Raw genomic sequence first — 21742 nt, forward strand, 5'->3', positions numbered from 1 at the left:
TGGAATGGAATCATCCTCAATCGCTAATCAAGGAAAAGTTCAAAAGTTAACCATCAACTGGAAAATTGATGATTAGAGTTTTCTGGGATTCTCAAGGGCCAGTATTGGAACATTATTAGGAAAAAGTTTCAACAATCAACAGTGCTCATTACAGTGAGATGCTCACTGAAGAGCTGAAACCTAAAATGTAAACAAAACACAAAGGACTGGTATAGAAGAGTGTTGCGTTGTTGTACGACAATGCATATCCTCATACCACTGCCCATACTGTTGACATTCTCCAAAAACTTTGTTTTGAGGTATTAAAGCATCCTCCCTATAGTCCTGATCTTGCCCCATGACCTGTTTGGTCTCCCGAAAGAAGCCCTAAGAGGACGAAGATTTGCATCAGCAGCACATTCATGGCCTTTTAATGACTGGATATAAAAGCTTGTTGACAGATGGCCAAAGTGTATTGAAAAACAAGAAGATTATGTTGAAAAATAATGTATTTATCTTTTCTAAAAGTTCTTTAAAATATATTCTACAGTCATAGTATGGATAATCCTTGACTCATCCTTATATATTCATTCATTAATGGATTATAATTATGTATTATTACTTTTTCAGACAAACTACAGATGGAAATTGCCCTAATTGCCTTCAGTAGCAGATGTTCATTACTTCCTGGGAGCATATACAATTAAATTACCATGTTATTAATAATTTTGTAATTTAAAGGGGTGTTTCTATCTCAGCCAAACATGGTTGAGATGGAGATGTAGTCCTTATGCTGCAGCCACTGGTGGTGGGGAGGACAGAAATATTCGAACTCTCTGTTCTACTCTGTTTTCTTAACTCCTGTAAAACTGAATAGGAGTTACAGAAACATCATAGTACAGCACTCTACTCTGTTTCTGTAGTATCCAAGTTGCAGAACCTGCATATCACTCTGTGCTACATTGTTGCCTATCTCCCATTCACTTCTATGGGAGTTTTGGAAACAGCATAGAACACCAAGGTCATCAATTTCCATACTGCTGAGTGCTGACCACTAGTGGCCATGGTTGTAGGGTGGGAGGGGTTGAGTACTCATGTTCTGGTGATGTGTGGGCTCCAGAAGTGAGATAAACATCTATCCCATGGATATATCTGAAATGTCCGAGATGGGAATACCCCTTAAAGGGTACTTTCAGAATTGGCATCTCATGGATCCCCAATACATTACTTATAGAATTTTATGGTTTTGTGATGTTCCCCCTTACATCTATTTTATCTATTGGAGTCCATGTGAAAAACTGTTGTGGCATACTCCGTCAAGGCTCAATAAAGGGGTATTCTCATTTCAGCTTTGCATTGCTGAGATGGAAATCTTAACCCTCTGTTTCTGACCACCTTTCAAAAACAGTCGAGCGCTACAACCCAGCGTGGTATTGAAGTGTATGAGAGCTAAGGAAACAGTGCTCAGCGAGTTTCCATAGGCTCTGGATGGTTGGGAGGTAACTATGGCACGATTACCTATCTCGGTTATATAAAATAATTGCTTTTACCGAATGATCTAGTGCTTCAACATGACAGCACCATACTGCAACAGGCAGAAGCCTTAAAGTGGTTATCCGGGAAGACTTTTTTCTACTGTTCAGTCTGCAGTAGCAACATTAAAGATGATATATTCACCTTCCGTGCTCCCCTGTTGCTTTCTTTCCACATGAGTCAGGCTCCTGCTGGTCTTCATTTTTAGGTGCAGTAAGTCAGCAATGATGTCACCATTCCAAGGGCCATGTGACCACTGCAGCAAATCGCCAACTCTCTTCAGCCATAAATAGCTGCAGCAGTCACGTGACCTGGTGTTGGAAGTTTTCGTTCTGCATCCAAAAGTGAACACAAGCTGAGACTGGCTGATGCGCAACAAAAGTGGTGAGGGAGTGGGAAAGATGAGTATATTTTTCTTTAAGATGCTACTGTAGACTGAGCCTGTTTTTTTGTTTTTTTTTAAAGTCCCCAGAATACCCTTTTTAATAGTAGAAATGCCTTACTACAAGCTGTTCATGCTTTGTTAAAATGCCGTCTTTTTTTCCCTTCTTTCCAGGTTCTGTAGCAAGAAACTTCTTTACCAAGTCAAAGCTTCCTATCCCAGAACTTTCACACATTTGGTAAGTATGGAAGTACAAATAGCCTTGTTCCCACTTATGTCTGCCAGCATTCACATAACACATATATATTTTCATGGGGTATATTCAGTCTACCTCTATTCCTTTTCCAGCACCTTCATATTCCTGTTTATGGAATGTGAGTTATCTCCTCCAATCCTCACCGTTAATGCTGGGTGCCAATAGTATGACACAACTAACACCTACAAGTGAAGACACTGGCCAGCTCCTGAACCGGAGCTATTACTGCATCATAATAGTTTGGTGGCTCATGTTAAGTATATTTTGAGCCGCAATGTACAGCTGAGAGAAGAAGGGGATAATTCTACCTTCTGTATAGGACTGTAGATAAGAAGAGCATAGGCACTACTAAAGGAGTTGCACTTTATTTACTCTATTGACTATAGTATAGGTTTTTTTGTATGGTAATTTGTCAGATCTGCAATTCCTATTTCTTTGTACACTCTTTGTCAAAAAACATCCATCCCTAGAAGGAATTGTTGGAATCACATAAAACTTTCTATGTGTGATTGTAACGTTGATATAAGTGATTACAATATCAGATAAAAATAATATTTTATTGTGAACATTTGACAGGAGGCTCTAGTTCCCTGTTGTACCGCCTCTAGCTTGCATACAAGATGTGATACAGGCGGGCATGGAGGCTCTAGTTCCCTGTTTTACCGCCTCTAGCTTGGATACAAGATGTGATACAGGTGGGCATGGAGGCTCTAGTACCTTGTTGTACTGCCTCTGGCTTGGATACAAGATGTAATACGGGCAGGCATGGAGGCTCTAGTACCCTGTTGTACTGCCTCTAGCTTGGATACCAGATGTGATATGGGCGGGCATGGAGGCATACAGGTTCTGTATGGTATCCTGCGGCGCATTTGCTATAACTGAGACTCTAGATCATGCCATGAGAGGCAACATATGTGGCTGCAGGATGTCCCGAACATATCACTGAGCTGTCATTGTGCCACTACTAGGGGTAACCAACTGTCATATGCGATGGCCTCCCTGACCATCATACCAGCAGTGGGGTCAGTGCGCTGAGCGATAGCAAAGGCTGAATTGTGGCCCTCATCCCTAGGTCTCCAGGCATTAACACGGGCATCAGCAGTGCCCAAACGAAACCTTGTTTCATCGCTGAATACAACCCAGTTTTCCACTCTAGCAGTCCAGTTTCGTCGTTGACGACACCACCGCAAACAGAAGTGACAGTGGGTGTCAAAGGCAGTACACGTAATGGGCACTGTGAGACCAAATGTACTTCAGCCAAGTGCCTGGAAATAGGTCAGACAGACCCAGGGGGCCTATAACGATGGTGCCAAGTATCTCTGTGTGGCGGACAACAAAACAGTTGGAGTTGCTCATGCTTGTTCGACAATTAGATGATCCTCTCTCCTGGTGGTCTGTCACGGACATCCTGAGCTTAGTCACCTTTTGTGCATGCACTCACTGGTCCCAACATCTCCTAACAATCTGGGCAGAATGGTCCAGATGGCGGGCAATTCAGCTTTTTACATTTTAATAATGTGCCCACTCTCAAACTCTGTTAACTGGGCGAAATCTTTTGGATTGCATCGTAGAGGCGTCTAGTGGTCAACAAGTTCTATACAAGCATAAAAAGAGGTCCCCTAAGCACAAGTAGCCTCTGAGAGCCTTTTTATAGGCCACGAATGCAACCAATTTTAGGGCCTCAGGTGGCAAAACCGTTCATCTAATCACACTAGAACTCCAATAATTTACATATCTGCCTGAGATGGAACTGTGTGTCGAGTTTTGAAGCAAATCGAAAACTCCTTCCAGGTGCTCGTTTTTTTGGGGGGTTTTTTGACAAAGAGTGTAGTTATACATATAAAATTAGTTTTCGTTAGCTTTTGAGTTAGACTCTGTCACTATATATAATTTCCTTCCCTTCAATTCTTAAAGATCATTTTACTTTGCTCTGTTCTCTTTTAGGGACCTTAGTGATGTTGATTGTGATGGTGCTTTGACACGAGCGGAGTTTTTTGCTGCGTTTCACCTTATTGTTGCTAAGAAAAATGGTTACGATTTACCAGACACGCTTCCAAAAACCTTGCTGTCTGAAATACTTAATCCAAGTGAGTGACTTTTTTCCTAAAGATTCTTCTGGAACGTACAGTGAATTTGATCTAGTACCTTGCATGGTGCAATATTAGGGTGACTACCCACTACAGTACTTTTTCACTGCGAAATTCGCTGCGTTTTTTTTCCTCCAGGTGTCTATGGGACTTGCTAATGTTAAAATCGCATTGCGCAAAATCGCAATTTTGCAGTGAATTGCGATTTTGCCACGATGCGTTTTTAACATTAGCAAGTCCCATAGACACCTGGAGAAAAAAACGCAGCAAATTCGCAAACGCTAGTGGGTAGTCACCCCTAAGCATATAGATTTTTATATTACTTCTCCATTTGGGGACATAAAAGCAAAAAAACTGCTTATATTTTTCTTTTATGCATTTGGCATATTCCTTAGCAACCATTTGTAACAGTCAGTGGAATCTATGCATTCTAAAATTCCTTAGGGCTCAGTCACACGAGCGGAGGTCCATGAGTATTTCTGCGTGGAAAAACGCCCGCACAGCAGGTGCTGATGAAAATCCGCACCTGCCAGAGAAAGAGCATATGGCTGGCAATGGACCTGGTCATGCCGATTTTCATCCGGAAATATGCGCAGATCGCCGCTCTTGTGACTTATAAAGCGACTCTAATCAGTAGCTCGAAAATCATATGTTAGGCTACTTTCACGCAGACATTTTAAAAATGGCACCCAAGATTCTCTGATGCAACTTGCATTGGACAGCCTATGGCATCAGACGAGGTACTGCCTGCCCTATGTGTGGGAGACCGCACATTTACATGTACTATTCTTGTCCAATAGGATATGCTGAAATATTTATTTGTTCAGACTATTCATAAAGTAAAAAAAAGCCCATGTGAGTACACCCATTCAAATCAATGAGTTCTATTTTCATCCAATTTTTGAAGAATCGATCCGAAAATCGGGTGGAAATTCTGCGGCGGGAGTTCCCGCAGAATTTCTGCCCCTGCCTGACTGCATAGTATTGCATTACAAAATACAAACACACGCGGAAAACAAATAGCGGCATGTTCTATTTCTGTGAGGGTCTCGCAGAGGCCCGCACAGAAATGTCACTCCCGGCGGCCTGGCCCGGCTTTGCTCTGCACATGCGCCGGCTGGCCGGCAGCTGGCACATTACAGAGCCGGAGCCGCGAGAGAAGGTGAGACCCGCACTGGTCACTGCAGAAGATTTCTCGCAGGGGATCCGACCCGACCGTCTACAGGCGGCCTTACACTTAAACTACCCCTAACCCACCAGCATGGGCTCAAACTTCCTCCACGCTACTGTCGGCCTCTGAGCTTTGCTGCCTGTTATTACTTGGGGTTGGTTATATTACTGTTGGGGCAGCAATAGAGGGTCGCTCTGACTGTTGGGGTAGCAATAAGGGGTCGCTATTACTGCCGGGGCCGCAATAATTACTGCCGGGGCCGCAATAATTACTACCGAGGCCACTGTGGGGTTCCCCATTACCACTGGGGCCACCAATATAGGGTGTCGCCATTACCACTGTGGCCACAAATATAGGGGGTCGCCATTACCACCGGGGCCACCAATATAGGGGGTCTCCATTACCACGGGGGCCACCAATATAGGGGGTCGCCATTACCATAGCGGGGCCATTAATATAGGGGTTAGCTATTACTACTGGGGCCACCAACATGGGGGTGGGGGTTAGAGACACTATTACCACACGGGGCAGATTAGTTGTGGAATCCATAGTAGCTGTAGCAGCAAAGTGGATGAGATTTTGAAAATCATCCACACGGTGTGGAAACAATCTGTACAAAACCCGCGTGGACACCGTCATGTGGAGGATTAAATTCCACAACATGTTAATTTTAAATATAATGTATACCAATAGCCCACCCAGCGCTCCAGCGTGCCTCCCTGTGTTTTTTTTTTTAAACAGCCCTGTTCTTTTTATAACAATGTAGGTGAAAATCCTATGTCATAATAAGCCACGCCCATGACCACACCCCCAACTACACCCGCGTTTGGTAGGGATGCCAGGCCGTAAAAATATTTCACAGGGGTGCCCCAAGGCTGAAAAGGTTGGGAAACACTGCTGTACAGCTACAGAATACATATATGCTATGAGAAACCAATGAAAACATTTTATATTTTTTTTTACTAGAGATGTGAACAAAGAATAAGCCGATAAAAAACTAATTTAAACAGGAATATCAAAAGTACGGTTGTGGCCGTACATAGTTCTAAAAGTACTGTATAGTATGAAATATATTGATTTTAAAAATTTGGTTATATAAAGATTTCAAGTACTAGTATAAGGTTTATATGCTTACTACTAACACTAGTTCCTTAATTAAGTTTTATATTTGAAAAGTCCATAGTATGTTATGTGTGTGTCCCAAAAATGTATACACACTTCACCATGAAAAAATATTCATTCTGCAGCGCCGTCTTTTGAAGTATAAAAAAATAATTAAAAAGAAAATCGCTAAAACTCCACTTTTACCACTTTAGGCCGTGGTCAGACAAGTGATTTTTTTTTTGTGCGCGCCTATGTGTGCAAAAAAAATCGCATCTACTAGAACCATTGGTTCCCTATGAAGTGTTCATATGTCCATCTTTTAGGGGCGCAAAATACTCGCACCTGCAAAACATAGGACATGCTTACAGATGTGACAGGGGATGAGGGGACTCCCGGAGGGTTCTGTTAATCACCGCAGGGAGTTTCCTCATCACTGAACACTAACAGCACTGTCACAGTGTTCAGTGATGATGGGACTCCCTGCGGGGACAAAAGAATCCGCTTTCACAACTGTGACAGCGGACCGTGATTGCATCCCTCTGCTTTCAATGGGATGAAGGCAACCCCTGCATGGATTTTCGGGAAAGGGTTTGAAACATAAGCCCTTCCCTGAAAATAAGCCCAAGCTGCTTGAAAAAGTAAAAAAATATATATAACATTCCGGCGCTGTCCGGCTCTGGCGCGTCTTCTCCCTGGCTCCCCAACACTCTTCTGAAGCATTTTCTCCTGGCCGGGGGTTTAAAAATCCCCGCCTCCTTAAAGCGCTGGGTCTAATTGGCTGAGCACTGTGACCAATCACAGGCAGCACTCAGCTATTCATTAAATGACAGCTGAACACTTCCTGTGATTGCACAGTGCATGTCGTGAAAAAAAATACAAAAACATGCTGAAAATAGTTGATTTTGCCTATTTCGCCTTACAAAAAATGGAGTAGAAAGTTGATCAAAAAATGTTACTATGAAAAAGTACAACTCATCTCACCTTTCACAATACTGTTAACAAAAAAAGAAAAGTGTTAGGGGTCTTTGAATGCAGACATGCATATTTTTAAAAAGTGTGAAAAAGTTGCAAGAAAAAAAACTATATTAACTTAGTATTGACATAATTGCACTGGCCTGCAGAATTAATTCAACATTATTTATACTGTACGGTGAATGCTGTTAAATATAAAAAACATGCCAGAATTGCAGAAAAAAATTTAAAAATAGCAACCAAAATGTTATTCGTTCCCAAAAATGAGATAAATGATGACTAGAGTTCATCCAGCAAATAACAAATCCTTATAGAGGTCCGTCGATGGAAAAATAAAAATGCTCTGGCTCTTGGAATACGGCAACACAAAAGCAAATCTTTTTTTTCTGTACAAAATAGCAAAACGTAAAAATACTGCATAAACTTGGTATCGCTGGAATCAGCACATTATTTATTTTGCACACTGAATGCCGTAAAAATTAAATCCAAAAAACAAATACCGGTAGCAGAATTTCTTTATTTTCCCAAAAATTAACCAAACTTATGCATTGCATTATATGAGTGTAACCAAAAATTATGCCATTAAAAAATACAATTTGTCCCACAAAAAAACAAGCCCTCATGTGGTTGTCAACGGAAAAATTAAAAAGTTATGGCTCCTAGAATGCGATGAAAAATTAGTTGTTTATTAAGTCGCAAACAGGCTTTGTCACTAAGGCCTCCATCAGATGAGGGGTTTTTTTTTTGCACACCAATAGGCAAAATCACATGACAGGGCAATTGTTTCATGCACAGAAGACCTGAGCTTCATGCGCAGAAATTCGCCCATTCACTGGAGCAGCTGCGCTTGGAGAAGCACAGCTGCTCCAGGAAGAGAGCGTGAAGAAGGCCGGTAGAGCTTCGGGATTCCCCCATAGCAGGGAGAGAGAGCAGACCTATGGGGGATTTCCCCATAGCAGGGAGAGATGGAGCGGTGCTATGGGTTAATTCCCTGTAGCCCCGCTCTCTCTCCCTGCTATGGGGAAATCCCCCATAGCTCCATATTCCGGTTTTCTCTCTCCCTGCGATGGGGACCCTCAAGGAAAATCCCCTTAGCACAGAAAGAGTGGGCAGGGTTAGAGAGAGGGGGCAGGCTATAGGGATTCCTACATAGATTCCCCATAGCAACCCATAGAGGAAGCCCTCAGGGAAAGCCCAGTAACCTCGCCCCCTCTCTTTTCCCGCTATAGGTAAATCCCTTGGGGTGAGAGGGGGAGGGAGTCCCCTACTGCCCCCAGGTGCTAGGAAATTGCCCAGAAGCACATTTTAAATTTCCCGTTGTAAATTCCTGTTAGTCCCCACAGGGATTAAGGGAATCCTCGGAGAGTCCCTTCATCCCCGCGGGGATTAACAGGAGTTTACAGTGGGACATTTAAAATGTGCTTCTAGGCAGCACCTTTTAAATGGCCTGCTGTAAGCAGTGGGGAATCTATTCCCTACCAGGAGTTTCCATAGACTCCTGCTCCCATAGGAGTCAATTGAAGCTCCTGCACAGCGCGCACCACAGATAGCCAATGTTCTTTCTTTGTTAGGTGCGCGCCGATTGGTGCTATTACATTCTTTCATGTGAGTGCTTCTATAGGAACCCATTGGTTCTTTTAGGCTGAGTGTCCACAGGTGGGACAGAATACCGCAAGTGATATTCCGCCACGGGGGAGCACTAATGTCACTGCGATTTTTCGCGTGGTTTTCCACGATGAACCTATCTTAATGATAGGTTAATCGCTGAGAATCGCGGCATACCGCAATTTTTAGACGTGAGCTGAAAATCGATTTTCGGCTTGTGTATATTGGGCTGCGCTTTCCATAGTTATCCTATGGAAAGTGTGTCATGCGTACTCTGCGTGCGATTTATTGCCGCGGATCACGCTGTGACAAATCTCATAGACCCCTGCAGAAAAAGAAACGCGAATTTCGCTGTGAAAAAAAACTGTAGTGGGTAGTCACCCTAAGGCCTCGGTCAGACGGGCGTTTTTTCGCGCGATTTGCGCATGCGATCTGCGATCTTTTAGAACCATTGCTTTGCAATGGTATCGGACACATGGGCGCTTTTTATTCGGTTGTCCGATAAATTATAGGACACAAGAAATTGCAGATCGCAGATCGCGCCTATCTGCGATCTGCGATTCCTTGTGTTCTATTATATGTGCTCAATGGGGCCAGCGGCAGCAGCGCCGACCCCATTGAGAACATATACTACAGAAATCATTCTCCTCTTCCACAGCTGTAACAGCTGTGGCAGAGAAGAATGATGTTCGCCCATTGAATTTAATGGAGTCGGCAATACAGCTGAATGGGTGAGTGAGTGCTGCCTCTGATTGGCTCAGTGCAGGGACCAATCAGGGGCAGCTTTCAGCTGTCATTCAGTAGCTGAGAGCTGCCCCTGATTGGTCCCTGCGCTGAGCCAATCAGAGGCAGCACTCACTCACCCATTCATGAATTCATGAATGGGTGAGTGAGAGCTGCCTCTGATTGGTGAGGGCTGTGACCAATCAGAGGCAGCCCATTCAGCAGGCGGGGATTTTAAATCCCCTCCTGCTGAATACTACCCAGAGCAGTTCAGGAGAACTGACGGCCGGCCGTGGCTGAACTCCGGCTGCACGGACAAGGTGAGTATATATTTTTTTTTCTTTTTACACATTTTTAGATGATTTTCAGGGAAGGGCTTATATTTTTAAGCCCTTCCCGAAAATTCATCCTGCGCTCACCGGCAACCCATTGCTTTCAATGGAGCCGGCTGTATTGCCGGCTGCATTGAATTCAATGGGCTGGACAGCGCTCCTGCGATTAGGCCCGTTTCAAAGGAAACGCGGCTAGGGGAAGATTTTTCCGGCGATTTTTCGGCCCCAGTCACGCGATTTGCGGATGCGCATCTGTCATGCGATCCGCAAATCGCGGCAAAAACCGCCCGTCTGAACGAGGCTTAAGGGGTTTAAAAAGCGGCATTAATAACCACTATTGCATTATTGAAGAGGGAACACACTAATACATTCTTTGTATAAAAAAATCAAGCACCTAGAAGGATTTATCGTTTTGCTGCAAAACTCGGCATGCAATTTCTTCTCAGGCAGATATACAAATGATTAGAGTTGTGGAGTGATTAGATGAACGGTCTTACATCCTGAGTCCACTATTATACAGTTCATCTAATCTATTCAACTGCATCGTAGAAATGCCTTTACAATGCAATTGAAAAGATTTTGCCCAGTTAACAGAGTTTGAGAGGGGCGCAATACTGGAAGGCAAGAAGCTGGGTGGAACGTAATGATGAACTGCCTGCCACCTGGACTGTTTTGTCCAGACTGTTAGGAGCTGTTGGGACCAGTAGATGTGTGAGGGCATACACACAAGGCGACCGGGCTTAGGATGCCCTCAACAGACCACCAGTAGAGATACTTGTCTGATAGTTGGTCAATAGAGATGAGCGAGCACGCTCGGATAAGTCAGTCACTCGAGCGAGCCTTGCTCTTCTCAAATAACTGCATTCTTGTCTGAGTGTGCACGGGGGGGGGGGGCGGCGGGGGTGAGCAGGGGGGAGAGAGAGAGAGAGATCTCTCACTCTTTCCCCACCGCCCCCACCCGAGCATGCTCGGACAAGAATGCAGTTATCTGAGAAGAGCGAGGCTCGCTCGAGTAACTGACTTATCCGAGCGTGCTCGCTCATCTCCATTGGTCAAGTATGAACAGTTCCAACTGTTTTATTCTCTGCCATGCATTTGATTTCTGCCCTTATTTGTCCCTGTAGAACACCGGATAAAAGCTTGGTATACAGCACAAAAAAAATATATAAAAAATATTTTTTTTAAATTATCCACTTTGCAACAATAAACGTGGACACAGTGATCATAAAACAAGTAAATCTAGGAACATAGTTCTCAGTGCATATAACACAGTATGTAAGGTTAATGAAAGGGTCTAAGAGCAATGAATGAATGAATGAATTAACATATAATTCAGTATAAGTAGTATATGAGAAATAATTCAGAATATAACTCATAATATAATGGGTGGATGTAATGTAGCTACAAAGGTGAAAGGTTGCAAGCACAGATAGCAATGTAGACTTACCAGGATATCGCTGCTTGTTTACTGATTTAAATAGTTCATCACAACGCGGGACATTATCGGGTAGGGCATGCGCTGCTTGTTGTTATAGATGCCTAGTGGATGGCAGTGTCCTGAAGTGTCACGCCAAGAAACATGTACTGTGCGCATATGTCTGGGATAGCAGGGATCTGGGTGAAGGATATGAGTCCTGCTGATATGAGGAGGGGAGGCGGAGAAGGTAGTGAGACGTGTGGGTTATGAAATATTAATTTATTCAGGTGGAATTAATAAAAAGAGGTGTGAGAACATACAAGCATGCATATAGGTATGTATACATGGGGACATGACTAATAGAATTAAGAAACAAAATAAATGGACATTGATAATGGGGGAATTAGTTGAGCCATGGTGTTTTAATTAAATGAACAGGTATGAATTAGATGGTTTAAAGGGGTTGTCTCGCGAAATCAAGTGGGGTTATACACTTCTGTATGGCCATATTAATGCACTTTGTAATATACATCGTGCATTAAATATGAGCCATACAGAAGTTATTCACTTACCTGCTCCGTTGCTGGCGTCCCCGTCGCCATGGTGCCGTCTAACTTCGGGGTCTTCTTGCTTTTTTAGACGCGCTTGCGCAGATGGATCTTCTCCCTTCGGCTGGTCTCGGAAGCATCGGCGTTTTGGCTCCGCCCCCTTGTACGCGTCATCGCGTAGCTCCGCCCCATGACGTGGCCGGTTCCAGCCTCCTGATTGACTGCCACTGAGATCCAACCCCCCTCTCAGGGCACAGGCACTACCGTCTCCTGGCCTGCACCCACACCCTCACCTCCGCTGTCCTCGGCCCCATCCACCAATGTCTGTCAGCGCACCGTCCAGCCATCGCTAGCGCAAGTGTTAGAGCGCAAGCGCAAGTACGCCACCACGCACCCGCACGCTCAAGCGTTAAACGTGCACATAGCCAAATTTATCAGCCTGGAGATGCTGCCGTATAGGCTTGTGGAAACGGAGTCTTTCAAAAGTATGATGGCGGCGGCGGCCCCGCACTACTCAGTTCCCAGTCGCCACTACTTTTCCCGATGTGCTGTTCCAGCCCTGCACGACCACGTCTCCCGCAACATTGTACGCGCCCTCACCAACGCGGTTACTGCCAAGGTCCACTTAACAACGGACACGTGGACAAGCACAGGCGAGCAGGGCCACTATATCTCCCTGACGGCACATTGGGTGAATTTAGTGGAGGCTGGGACAGAGTCAGAGCCTGGGACCGCTCACGTCCTACCCACCCCCAGAATTGCGGGCCCCAGCTCGGTGGTGGTATCTGCGGCGGTGTATGCTTCCTCCACTAAAGCATCCTCCTCCTCCTCTTCCAACGCGACCTCTGTCTCGCAATCAAGATGTGTCAGCAGCAGCAGCACGTCGCCAGCAGTCGGTGTCGCGCGGCGTGGCAGCACAGCGGTGGGCAAGCGTCAGCAGGCCGTGCTGAAACTACTCAGCTTAGGAGATAAGAGGCACACGGCCCACGAACTGCTGCAGGGTCTGACAGAGCAGACCGACCGCTGGCTTGCGCCGCTGAGCCTCCAACCGGGCATGGTCGTGTGTGACAACGGCCGTAACCTGGTGGCGGCTCTGCAGCTCGGTAGCCTCACGCACATGCCATGCCTGGCCCACGTCTTTAATTTGGTGGTTCAGCTTTCTGAAAAGCTACCCACGCTTGTCAGACCTGCTCGGAAAGGTGCGCCGGCTCTGCGCACATTTCCGCAAGTCCCACACGGACGCTGCCACCCTACGCACCGTGCAACATCGGTTTCATCTGCCAGTGCACCGACTGCTGTGCGACGTGCCCACACGGTGGAACTCTACGCTCCACATGTTGGCCAGGCTCTATGAGCAGCGTAGAGCTATTGTGGAATACCAACTCCAACATGGGCGGCGCAGTGGGAGTCAGCCTCCTCAATTCTTTACAGAAGAGTGGGCCTGGTTGGCAGACATCTGCCAGGTCCTTGGAAACTTTGAGGAGTCTACCCAGATGGTGAGCAGCGATGCTGCAATCATTAGCGTCACCATTCCTCTGCTATGCCTCTTGAGAAGTTGCCTGCAAAGCATAAAGGCAGACGCTTTGCGCTCAGAAACAGAGCCGGGGGAAGACAGTATGTCGCTGGATAGTCAGAGCACCCTCCTGTCTATATCTCAGCGCGTTGAGGAGGAGGAGGAGGAGCATGAGGAGGAGGGGGAAGAGACAGCTTGGCCCACTGCTGAGGGTACACATGCTGCTTGCCTGTCATCCTTTCAGCGTGTATGGCCTGAGGAGGAGGAGGAGGATCCTGAAAGTGATCTTCCTAGTGAGGACAGCCATGTGTTGCGTACAGGTACCCTGGCACACATGGCTGACTTCATGTTAGGATGCCTTTCTCGTGACCCTCGCGTTACACGCATTCTGGCCACTACGGATTACTGGGTGTACACACTGCTCGACCCACGGTATAAGGAGAACCTTTCCACTCTCATACCCGAAGAGGAAAGGGGTTCGGGAGTGATGCTATACCACAGGACCCTGGCGGACAAACTGATGGTAAAATTCCCATCCAACAGCGCTGGTGGCCGAAGGCGCAGTTCCGAGGCCCAGGTAGCAGGGGAGGCGCGGAGATCAGGCAGCATGTACAGCACAAGCAGGGGAACACTCTCTAAGGCCCTTGACAGCTTTATGGCTCCCCAGCAAGACTGTGTCACCGCTCCCCAGTCAAGGCTGAGTCGGCGGGAGCACTGTAAAAGGATGGTGAGGGAGTACGTAGCCGATCGCACGATCGTCCTCCGTGACGCCTCTGCCCCTACAACTACTGGGTGTCGAAGCTGGACACGTGGCCTGAACTCACGCTGTATGCCCTGGAGGTGCTTGCTTGTCCTGCGGCTAGCGTCTTGTCAGAGAGGGTGTTTAGTGCGATTGGGGGAATCATCACAGATAAGCGTACCCGCCTGTCAACCGACAGTGCCGACAGGCTTACACTCATCAAGATGAACAAAGCCTGGATTTCCCCAGACTTCTCTTCTCCACCAGCGGACAGCAGCGATACCTAAACAATACGTAGGCTGCACCCGCGGATGGAAGCATTGTTCTCTATCACCATCAAAAACGTGGACCTTTTAGCTTCATCAATCTGTGTATAATATTCATCCTCCTCCTACTGCTGCTCCTCCTGAAACCTGACGTAATCACGCCGAACGGGCAATTTTTCTTAGGCCCACAAGGCTTTTATACGTTTCAATGCTCATTAAAGCATTGAAACTTTCACCTCCACCAATTTTTATTTTAACTGGGCTGCCTCTAGGCCTAGTTACCAATTAAGCCACATTAACCAAAGCGATTAATGGGTTTCACCTGCCCTCTTGGTTGGGCATGGGCAATTTTTCTGAGGTACATTAGTACTGTTGGTACACCAATTTTTGGGGGCCCTCGGCTACAGTGTAATCAAATTAATTTTTAGCCCACCTGCATTACAGCTGACGTTACATCAGCTGGGTTGGGCACTGCAATGGGATATATTTACACTACCGTTCAAAAGTTTGGGGTCACATTGAAATGTCCTTATTTTTGAAGGAAAAGCACTGTACTTTTCAATGAAGATAACTTTAAACTAGTCCTAACTTTAAACAAATGCACTCTATACATTGCTAATGTGGTAAATGACTATTCTAGCTGCAAATGCCTGTTTTTTTGTGCAAAATCTACAAAGGTGAATAGAGGCCCATTTCCAGCAACTATCACTCCAGTGTTCTAATGGTACAATGTGTTTGCTCATTGGCTCAGAAGGCTAATTGATGATTAGAAAACCCTTGTGCAATCATGTTCACACATCTGAAAACAGTCTAGCTCGTTACAGAAGCTACAAAACTGACCTTCCTGTGAGCAGATTGAGTTTCTGGAGCATCACATTTGTGGGGTCAATTAAACGCTCAAAATGGCCAGAAAAAGAGAACTTTCATCTGAAACTCGACAGTCTATTCTTGTTCTTAGAAATGAAGGCTATTCCATGCGAGAAATTGCTAAGAAATTGAAGATTTCCTACAACGGTGTGTACTACTCCCTTCAGAGGACAGCACAAACAGGCTCTAACCAGAGTAGAAAAAGAAGTGGGAGGCCGCGTTGCACAACTAAGCAAGAAGATAAGCACATTAGAGTCTCTAGTTTGAGAAACAGACGCCTCACAGGTACCCAACTGGCATCTTCATTAAATAGTACCCGCAAAACACCAGTGTCGACATCTACAGTGAAGAGGCGGCTGCGGGATTTTGGGCTTCAGGGCAGAGTGGCAAAGAAAAAGCCATATCTGAGACTGGCCAATAAAAGAAAAAGATTAAGATGGGCAAAAGAACACAGACATTGGACAGAGGAAGACTGGAAAAAAGTGTTGTGGACGGATGAATCCAAGTTTGAGGTGTTTGGATCACAAAGAAGAACGTTTGTGAGACGCAGAACAAATGAAAAGATGCTGGAAGAATGCCTGACGCCATCTGTTAAGCATGGTGGAGGTAATGTGATGGTCTGGGGTTGCTTTGGTGCTGGTAAGGTGGGAGATTTCTACAGGGTAAAAGGGATTCTGAATAAGGAAGGCTATCACTCCATTTTGCAACGCCATGCCATACCCAGTGGACAGCACTTGATTGGAACCAATTTCATCCTACAACAGGACAATGACCCTAAACACACCTCCAAATTGTGCAAGAACTATTTACAGCAGAAGCAGGCAGCTGGTATTCTATCGGTAATGGAGTGGCCAGCGCAGTCACCAGATCTGAACCCCATTGAGCTGTTGTGGGAGCAGCTTGACCGTATGGTACGCCAGAAGTGCCCATCCAACCAATCCAACTTGTGGGAGATGCTTCTAGAAGCGTGGGGTGCAATTTCACAAGCTTACCTCAACAAATTAACAGCTAGAATGTCAAAGGTGTGCAATGCTGTAATTGCTGCAAAAGGAGGATTCTTTGACGAAAGCAAAGTTTGATGTAAAAACAATGTTATTTCAAATACAAATCATTATTTCTAACCTTGTCAGTGTCTTGACTCTATTTTCTATTCATTTCACAACGCATGGTGGTGAATAAGTGTGACTTTTCATGGAAAACACAAAATTGTTTGGGTGACCCCAAACTTTTGAACGGTAGTGTATGTACCGCCGGTGGCTTCCTGGCACCCACCCATGCTGTCGGTCCACACGGAGTTGTAACTGCATGTGTCCACTTCTAAAGAACCCCAGTCTGACTGGGGCATGCAGTGTGGGCCGAAGCCCACCTGCATTAAGCACGACATTACCTCAGCTGTGATGGGCAATGCAATGGGATACATTTATGTACCGCCGGTGGGTTCCAGGGAGCCACCCATGCTGTGGGTGCACACGGAATTCCCATTGCAGAGTTGTACCTGCCTGTGACTATTTATAAAAAAACGCGGTCTGACTGGGGCATGCAGACACCTTGACAGAATGAATAGTGTGTGGCACATAGGTTCCCCATTGCTATGCCCACGTATGCAGCTCCAGATGGAGGTGGCACAGGATTGGATTTCTCATTGCTTCTGTACAGCATTGTGGACTATCGCCCCGCCCCTTTTAAGGAGGGTCGCTGCCTAGCCGTGCCAACCCTCTGCAGTGTGTGCCTGCGGTTCCTCCTCATGGCAGACGCACTTATAAATAGACATGAGTGTGGCGTGGCATGAGGGCAGCTGAAGGCTGGGCAGGGACAGTTTGGTGTGTGCTGTGGACACTGGGTCGTGCGCGGGGGGGGTTGGTCAGCATGTAACCCAGGAGAAGTGGCAGCGGAGTGTCATGCAGGCAGTGATTGTGCTTTGTTGGAGGTAGTGTGGTGCTTAGCTAAGGTATGCATTGCTAATTAAGGCTTTTCAGAAGTAAAAATTGTTGGGAGGGGGGGGCCACTCTTGCCGCTATTGTGGCTTAATAGTGGGACCTGTGAACTTGAGATGCAGCCCAACATGTAGCCCCTCGCCTGCCCTATCCGTTGCTGTGTCGTTCCCATCACTTTCTTGAATTGCCCCGATTTTCACAAATGAAAACCTTAGCGAGCATCGGTGATATACAAAAATGCTCGGGTCGCCCATTGACTTCAATGGGGTTCGTTACTCGAAACGAACCCTCGAGCATCGCGATAATTTCGTCCCGAGTAACGAGCACCCGAGCATTTTGGTGCTCGCTCATCTCTATTACCCACTAATGTTGATCCAGAGGAAGGCCAAAAATAATTCCTTCCTGATTCCCATCTGGTAATCAGAATAATCCCTGGATCGTCAAGCCTTTTGAAGTTATTAATAATTACAACATATAATATTGTACCACTCAAGAAAGATGTCCAGGCCCCTCTTATACTCTTTTATCAAATTTGCCATCACCACATCCTCACTGAAGGCACTGAAGTCACAGTTGTGTGTTACAGCTGCATGTCTTGATATACTGTGTTTTACATAACCACTGCTGACGTTTGATTTGTGTTTATTAATGTGACATCATGAAGGTTGTATAGTTTGTCCAACATACTGTAGGTGGCAAGAGCATTCTAACAGATAAATCACAAAGTTAGATGAACAGTTTTTGAAAAAAGTTTTGATAGAAAATGTCTTTTTGGTCACACAATATGTGAAGTCCTTCTTTTTATTTTCTATGTTAAGACATTTACGTTTTGCACACTGGAATCAGCCTTTTATTTTAGGGAGTAATTGACCACAAGAGAAGTTTTTAAGGTTTTTAAGGTTGGACATGCAAAGGGTACTAGGGTCTAGTGCGGTTTTTAGAGTTCTGGCTCTCCTGAAGGTGAATTGAGGTTTGGATGAAATTCTCCATGACAGGTAGGGATCCTGAAGTAAAATTAGCCAGTATTTTTCTAGAGTAATTTGTGTAAGCTTATGATTTGAATTGAATGTGATGATGATGTTTTGGCTATATTTATTGTTACTTTCGATTGTTATCGAATCCCGGGAAGCGGTAGATGATGCGCTGAGGGTATGTGAATTCCTTGCTTTGTTTAGGGCTGTTTAGATAAGGCTGATAGGATACTTCTTTTGTCTAAATGTTTTGGCTATGGTCTTGCCTTGTTTCTCGAAATCTTTAATTTTTGCGCAGTTCCGTTTGACACATGTAAACTGGCCATAATGAATATTTAGTTTGCACTTCTTGTAATGGGCATTGCAAAATGCCAGGAAGATGTTACTGTCGGTTGGTTTGAAATATGTTTTAGTAATGATGGTACTGCCTTTGTTACTGAGAGCAAGATCCAGATATTTGATATGTGTGGGATAACTTTTGCCTTATGTGAGGTATTTAGCACTTATAAAACCTAATATTCTTAGACCAATTGTGATTGGAAATTTTTTTTCAAAGGCACCTACCAAACGGTTGGCAAAACTGGGCGCGAATCTTGTGCTCATTGCTCTTCTTTTCCTTCGGATGTATATTTGGAAGTTGAATGTGAAGAAGTTATTTGTGAGAACACCAGCAATTATGAATTTTTTTCTGTATAGGTGGCATAAGCAGTTATCTGACTGGACTGACGAAAAACCTTTTGTGTTTAAATTATGTGAAATATTGAAGTTTAGTTAGGAGAGATCTAAGATGGGCCAAATCTAGGAAGGTTTCCATTTAATTTCGGTCAGAATAGATATGAGATGCAGTGTCCATGAGGTAAGATCCCAAATTAATGATGTTTTTCTGCAGAGGGTTGTCAATGTAATGTGATAAGTTGCCTGTAATGGAGTTGTAAAAGTAACTAGAAATAGTTTTTGACACATTGTTTTATTTCAGGGTCATAGCTGACTTGTGGAAATAGTCAAAAATAGAAGTCAGCAATGGGTGAGGCTCTAGCAGAATATGTGTTCTCTGTGCAAGCCTTAGATAAGATATTTGGCAATTTCAGCATTTAGCAATTGTATATGTTTACAGAAAGCCTGCGGTAACGTAAGTGCTGACTATAACATTTAACAGTTTTATATGTTCACATGTTAATTTGACAAACTGTAACTTTTAAAATAATTTGATAATTATTGCTGAGTTGAGAAAACTCAACCTATCTGTCATACAATGATTGGATGCTAGCCGTGCGGTATCTGCTCATGATTAGCTTGTGCTACAGTGCGTTTTTCTAAATATAATGTTTACCCAAAAAAAAGCTTCAGAAGAGGAAGCGAACTTTGAAACCCCACTTGTCTATTTCACGCTGTATTTTTTTTCCACTGCACTGTCGAATCAGGCATACCTGATTGTTAAGGCTTCAATACTCCTTAAAGGGGTTGTCTCGCGAAAGCAAGTGGGGTTAAGCACTTCTGTATGGCCATATTAATGCACTTTGTAATATACATCGTGCATTAAATATGAGCCATACAGAAGTTATTCACTTACCTTCCCTGCGCTGGCGTCCCCGTCTCCATGGCTCCGTCTAATTTCAGCGTCTAATCTCCCGATTAGACGCGCTTGCGCAGAAGGGTCTTTTCCCTTCGGCTCGGTCCGGCAGCAGCGGCGTTCTGGCTCCGCCCCTTCTACGCATCATCGCGTAGCTCCGCCCCGTCACGTGTGCCGATTCCAGCCTCCTGATTGGCTGGAATCGGCACACGTGACGGGCAGCGGCAGGAACCCGGACAGCGCCTGCTAGGTGAGTTGTTTTTTTTAGCTAGTGTAGTTAGGTCGTTAAGAGTTGTTAAAAATGCAGCACCAAGTTGTGCCGCGTTTTCAGCAGCGCTGAAAACTCTGCCCATTGATTTCAATGGGCGACGCACAGTGTTTAAAAACGCTGAAACCTCAAAATTAGAACATGCACCGATTGAGTGTCTGTCAGCGCCTGTGTGAGTGGTCCTATTGAAAACAGTTGGGAGCGTTGTACCACGACTAGCGCGGTGCTTAAAGCACCACGCCAATCGCAGTAAAAAGCACCTGTCTGAGGGGACCCTAATTGATAGCCACATTCACTAATTCTCGTTATGTATTTATGTTCCCTATTCTCTCCCTCCCCTTCCTGACTTTACCTTTAATTCATACATATAAGCCTGCTATCTATTGTAACTGATGAAGAGACTTTTTTGCCTTGAAACGTGTTTTATTCCTGATTTTATCCAAATAGAAACCGCCTACTCCTGTCTGCTATAAGAACATTTCTTTGGAGGTCTGTGCTGTGTACCAGGCTTTTGTGTGGAGTTGTAGTTTGTTTCTCACACCCCCTTTGGGTGAAGCATTCACCTGGTTGGCAGCACCTCCGGTTCACTCCTATCAACACTTACCGCTTCAGGCGTACACCTGGATTTGCTCAAACTCCCTCTCATTCGCTCTCATTTGTCCCTGGCCTATCACTATCAATTACTGCTGTGAGGCATTTGCTAGGCTGATGCGTTTCTTCCATGAGCAGAATGCATAAAATATACTATGATTCACAATCCTTTATTTTGGGTGTTATTAACACAATGTCAAGTTAATATGGTAAATGTATTTAACAAAATTATAAAAGAGAGATTGACACTGTCTTTTTGTATTTGTATATAAAAAACAATCTGCGCAGCATCTCGTATGCCAATGTGCCGGGCAGCTGTTCCCCGGAGCAGACATTGTTAGCTTCATGTCTAGAATGAGAATTCCAACAGCTAGCTGATATGGAGCGGCAGACTTGTGCAGTCTCTGATGCTGGTGTACTTACCATTTATATACAAGAAGATCAAACTAGATACAAATATTTAACTGGTGAAAATAAAAAGATTTACATAAATTCTGAAAACAAAACATTAATTTTAAGGATACTCATTTAAGTGGGTGATAAAAAATGTTTTAGTTTCATGTGCTAAACTGCACTGGATAAAGTAAACATATTCATTGACTGATTGCTATGGCATTTTTACAATGCCCATTTTTACTTGTACAGTTCTAAAATTTGGCCATTTCCCCCTAAATAAGTACTATCATAAAGTTCCCAGAAAATCCAATATACAGTGATCAAGCAGCTGCTACAACACTACAATCCTTAAATAGTGCTAAATTAATAACTATAATAAGGTATTATTAAAATCCCATTAAAAAGGGGTTGGAGCTATCTGTTTTCATTCCTTATAATATGTTGTGCTGACAGCAGGCTCCCAAACAGCTGAATGGCCAGTGTCCCAAGTGGCGGACTCCAGCCGATCAACTATCAAT

At 44.7% G+C, this 21742-nt stretch overlaps 1 protein-coding gene across 1 annotated transcript in view; it reads left to right on the forward strand.

Moving 5' to 3' along the window:
- Window positions 1-21742, forward strand: part of REPS2 (RALBP1 associated Eps domain containing 2) — a 183327-nt gene that overhangs the window by 107256 nt on the left and 54329 nt on the right. Inside the window, exons 7-8 of the mRNA XM_066575650.1 lie at window positions 2069-2132; window positions 4095-4237. Of these exons, the coding sequence (XP_066431747.1) occupies window positions 2069-2132; window positions 4095-4237 (207 nt within the window). The remainder of the gene's footprint in view (window positions 1-2068; window positions 2133-4094; window positions 4238-21742) is intronic.

The sequence above is a fragment of the Eleutherodactylus coqui genome, chromosome 1, assembly GCF_035609145.1.
Source record: "Eleutherodactylus coqui strain aEleCoq1 chromosome 1, aEleCoq1.hap1, whole genome shotgun sequence".
Classification (NCBI taxonomy): Eukaryota; Metazoa; Chordata; class Amphibia; order Anura; family Eleutherodactylidae; genus Eleutherodactylus; species Eleutherodactylus coqui.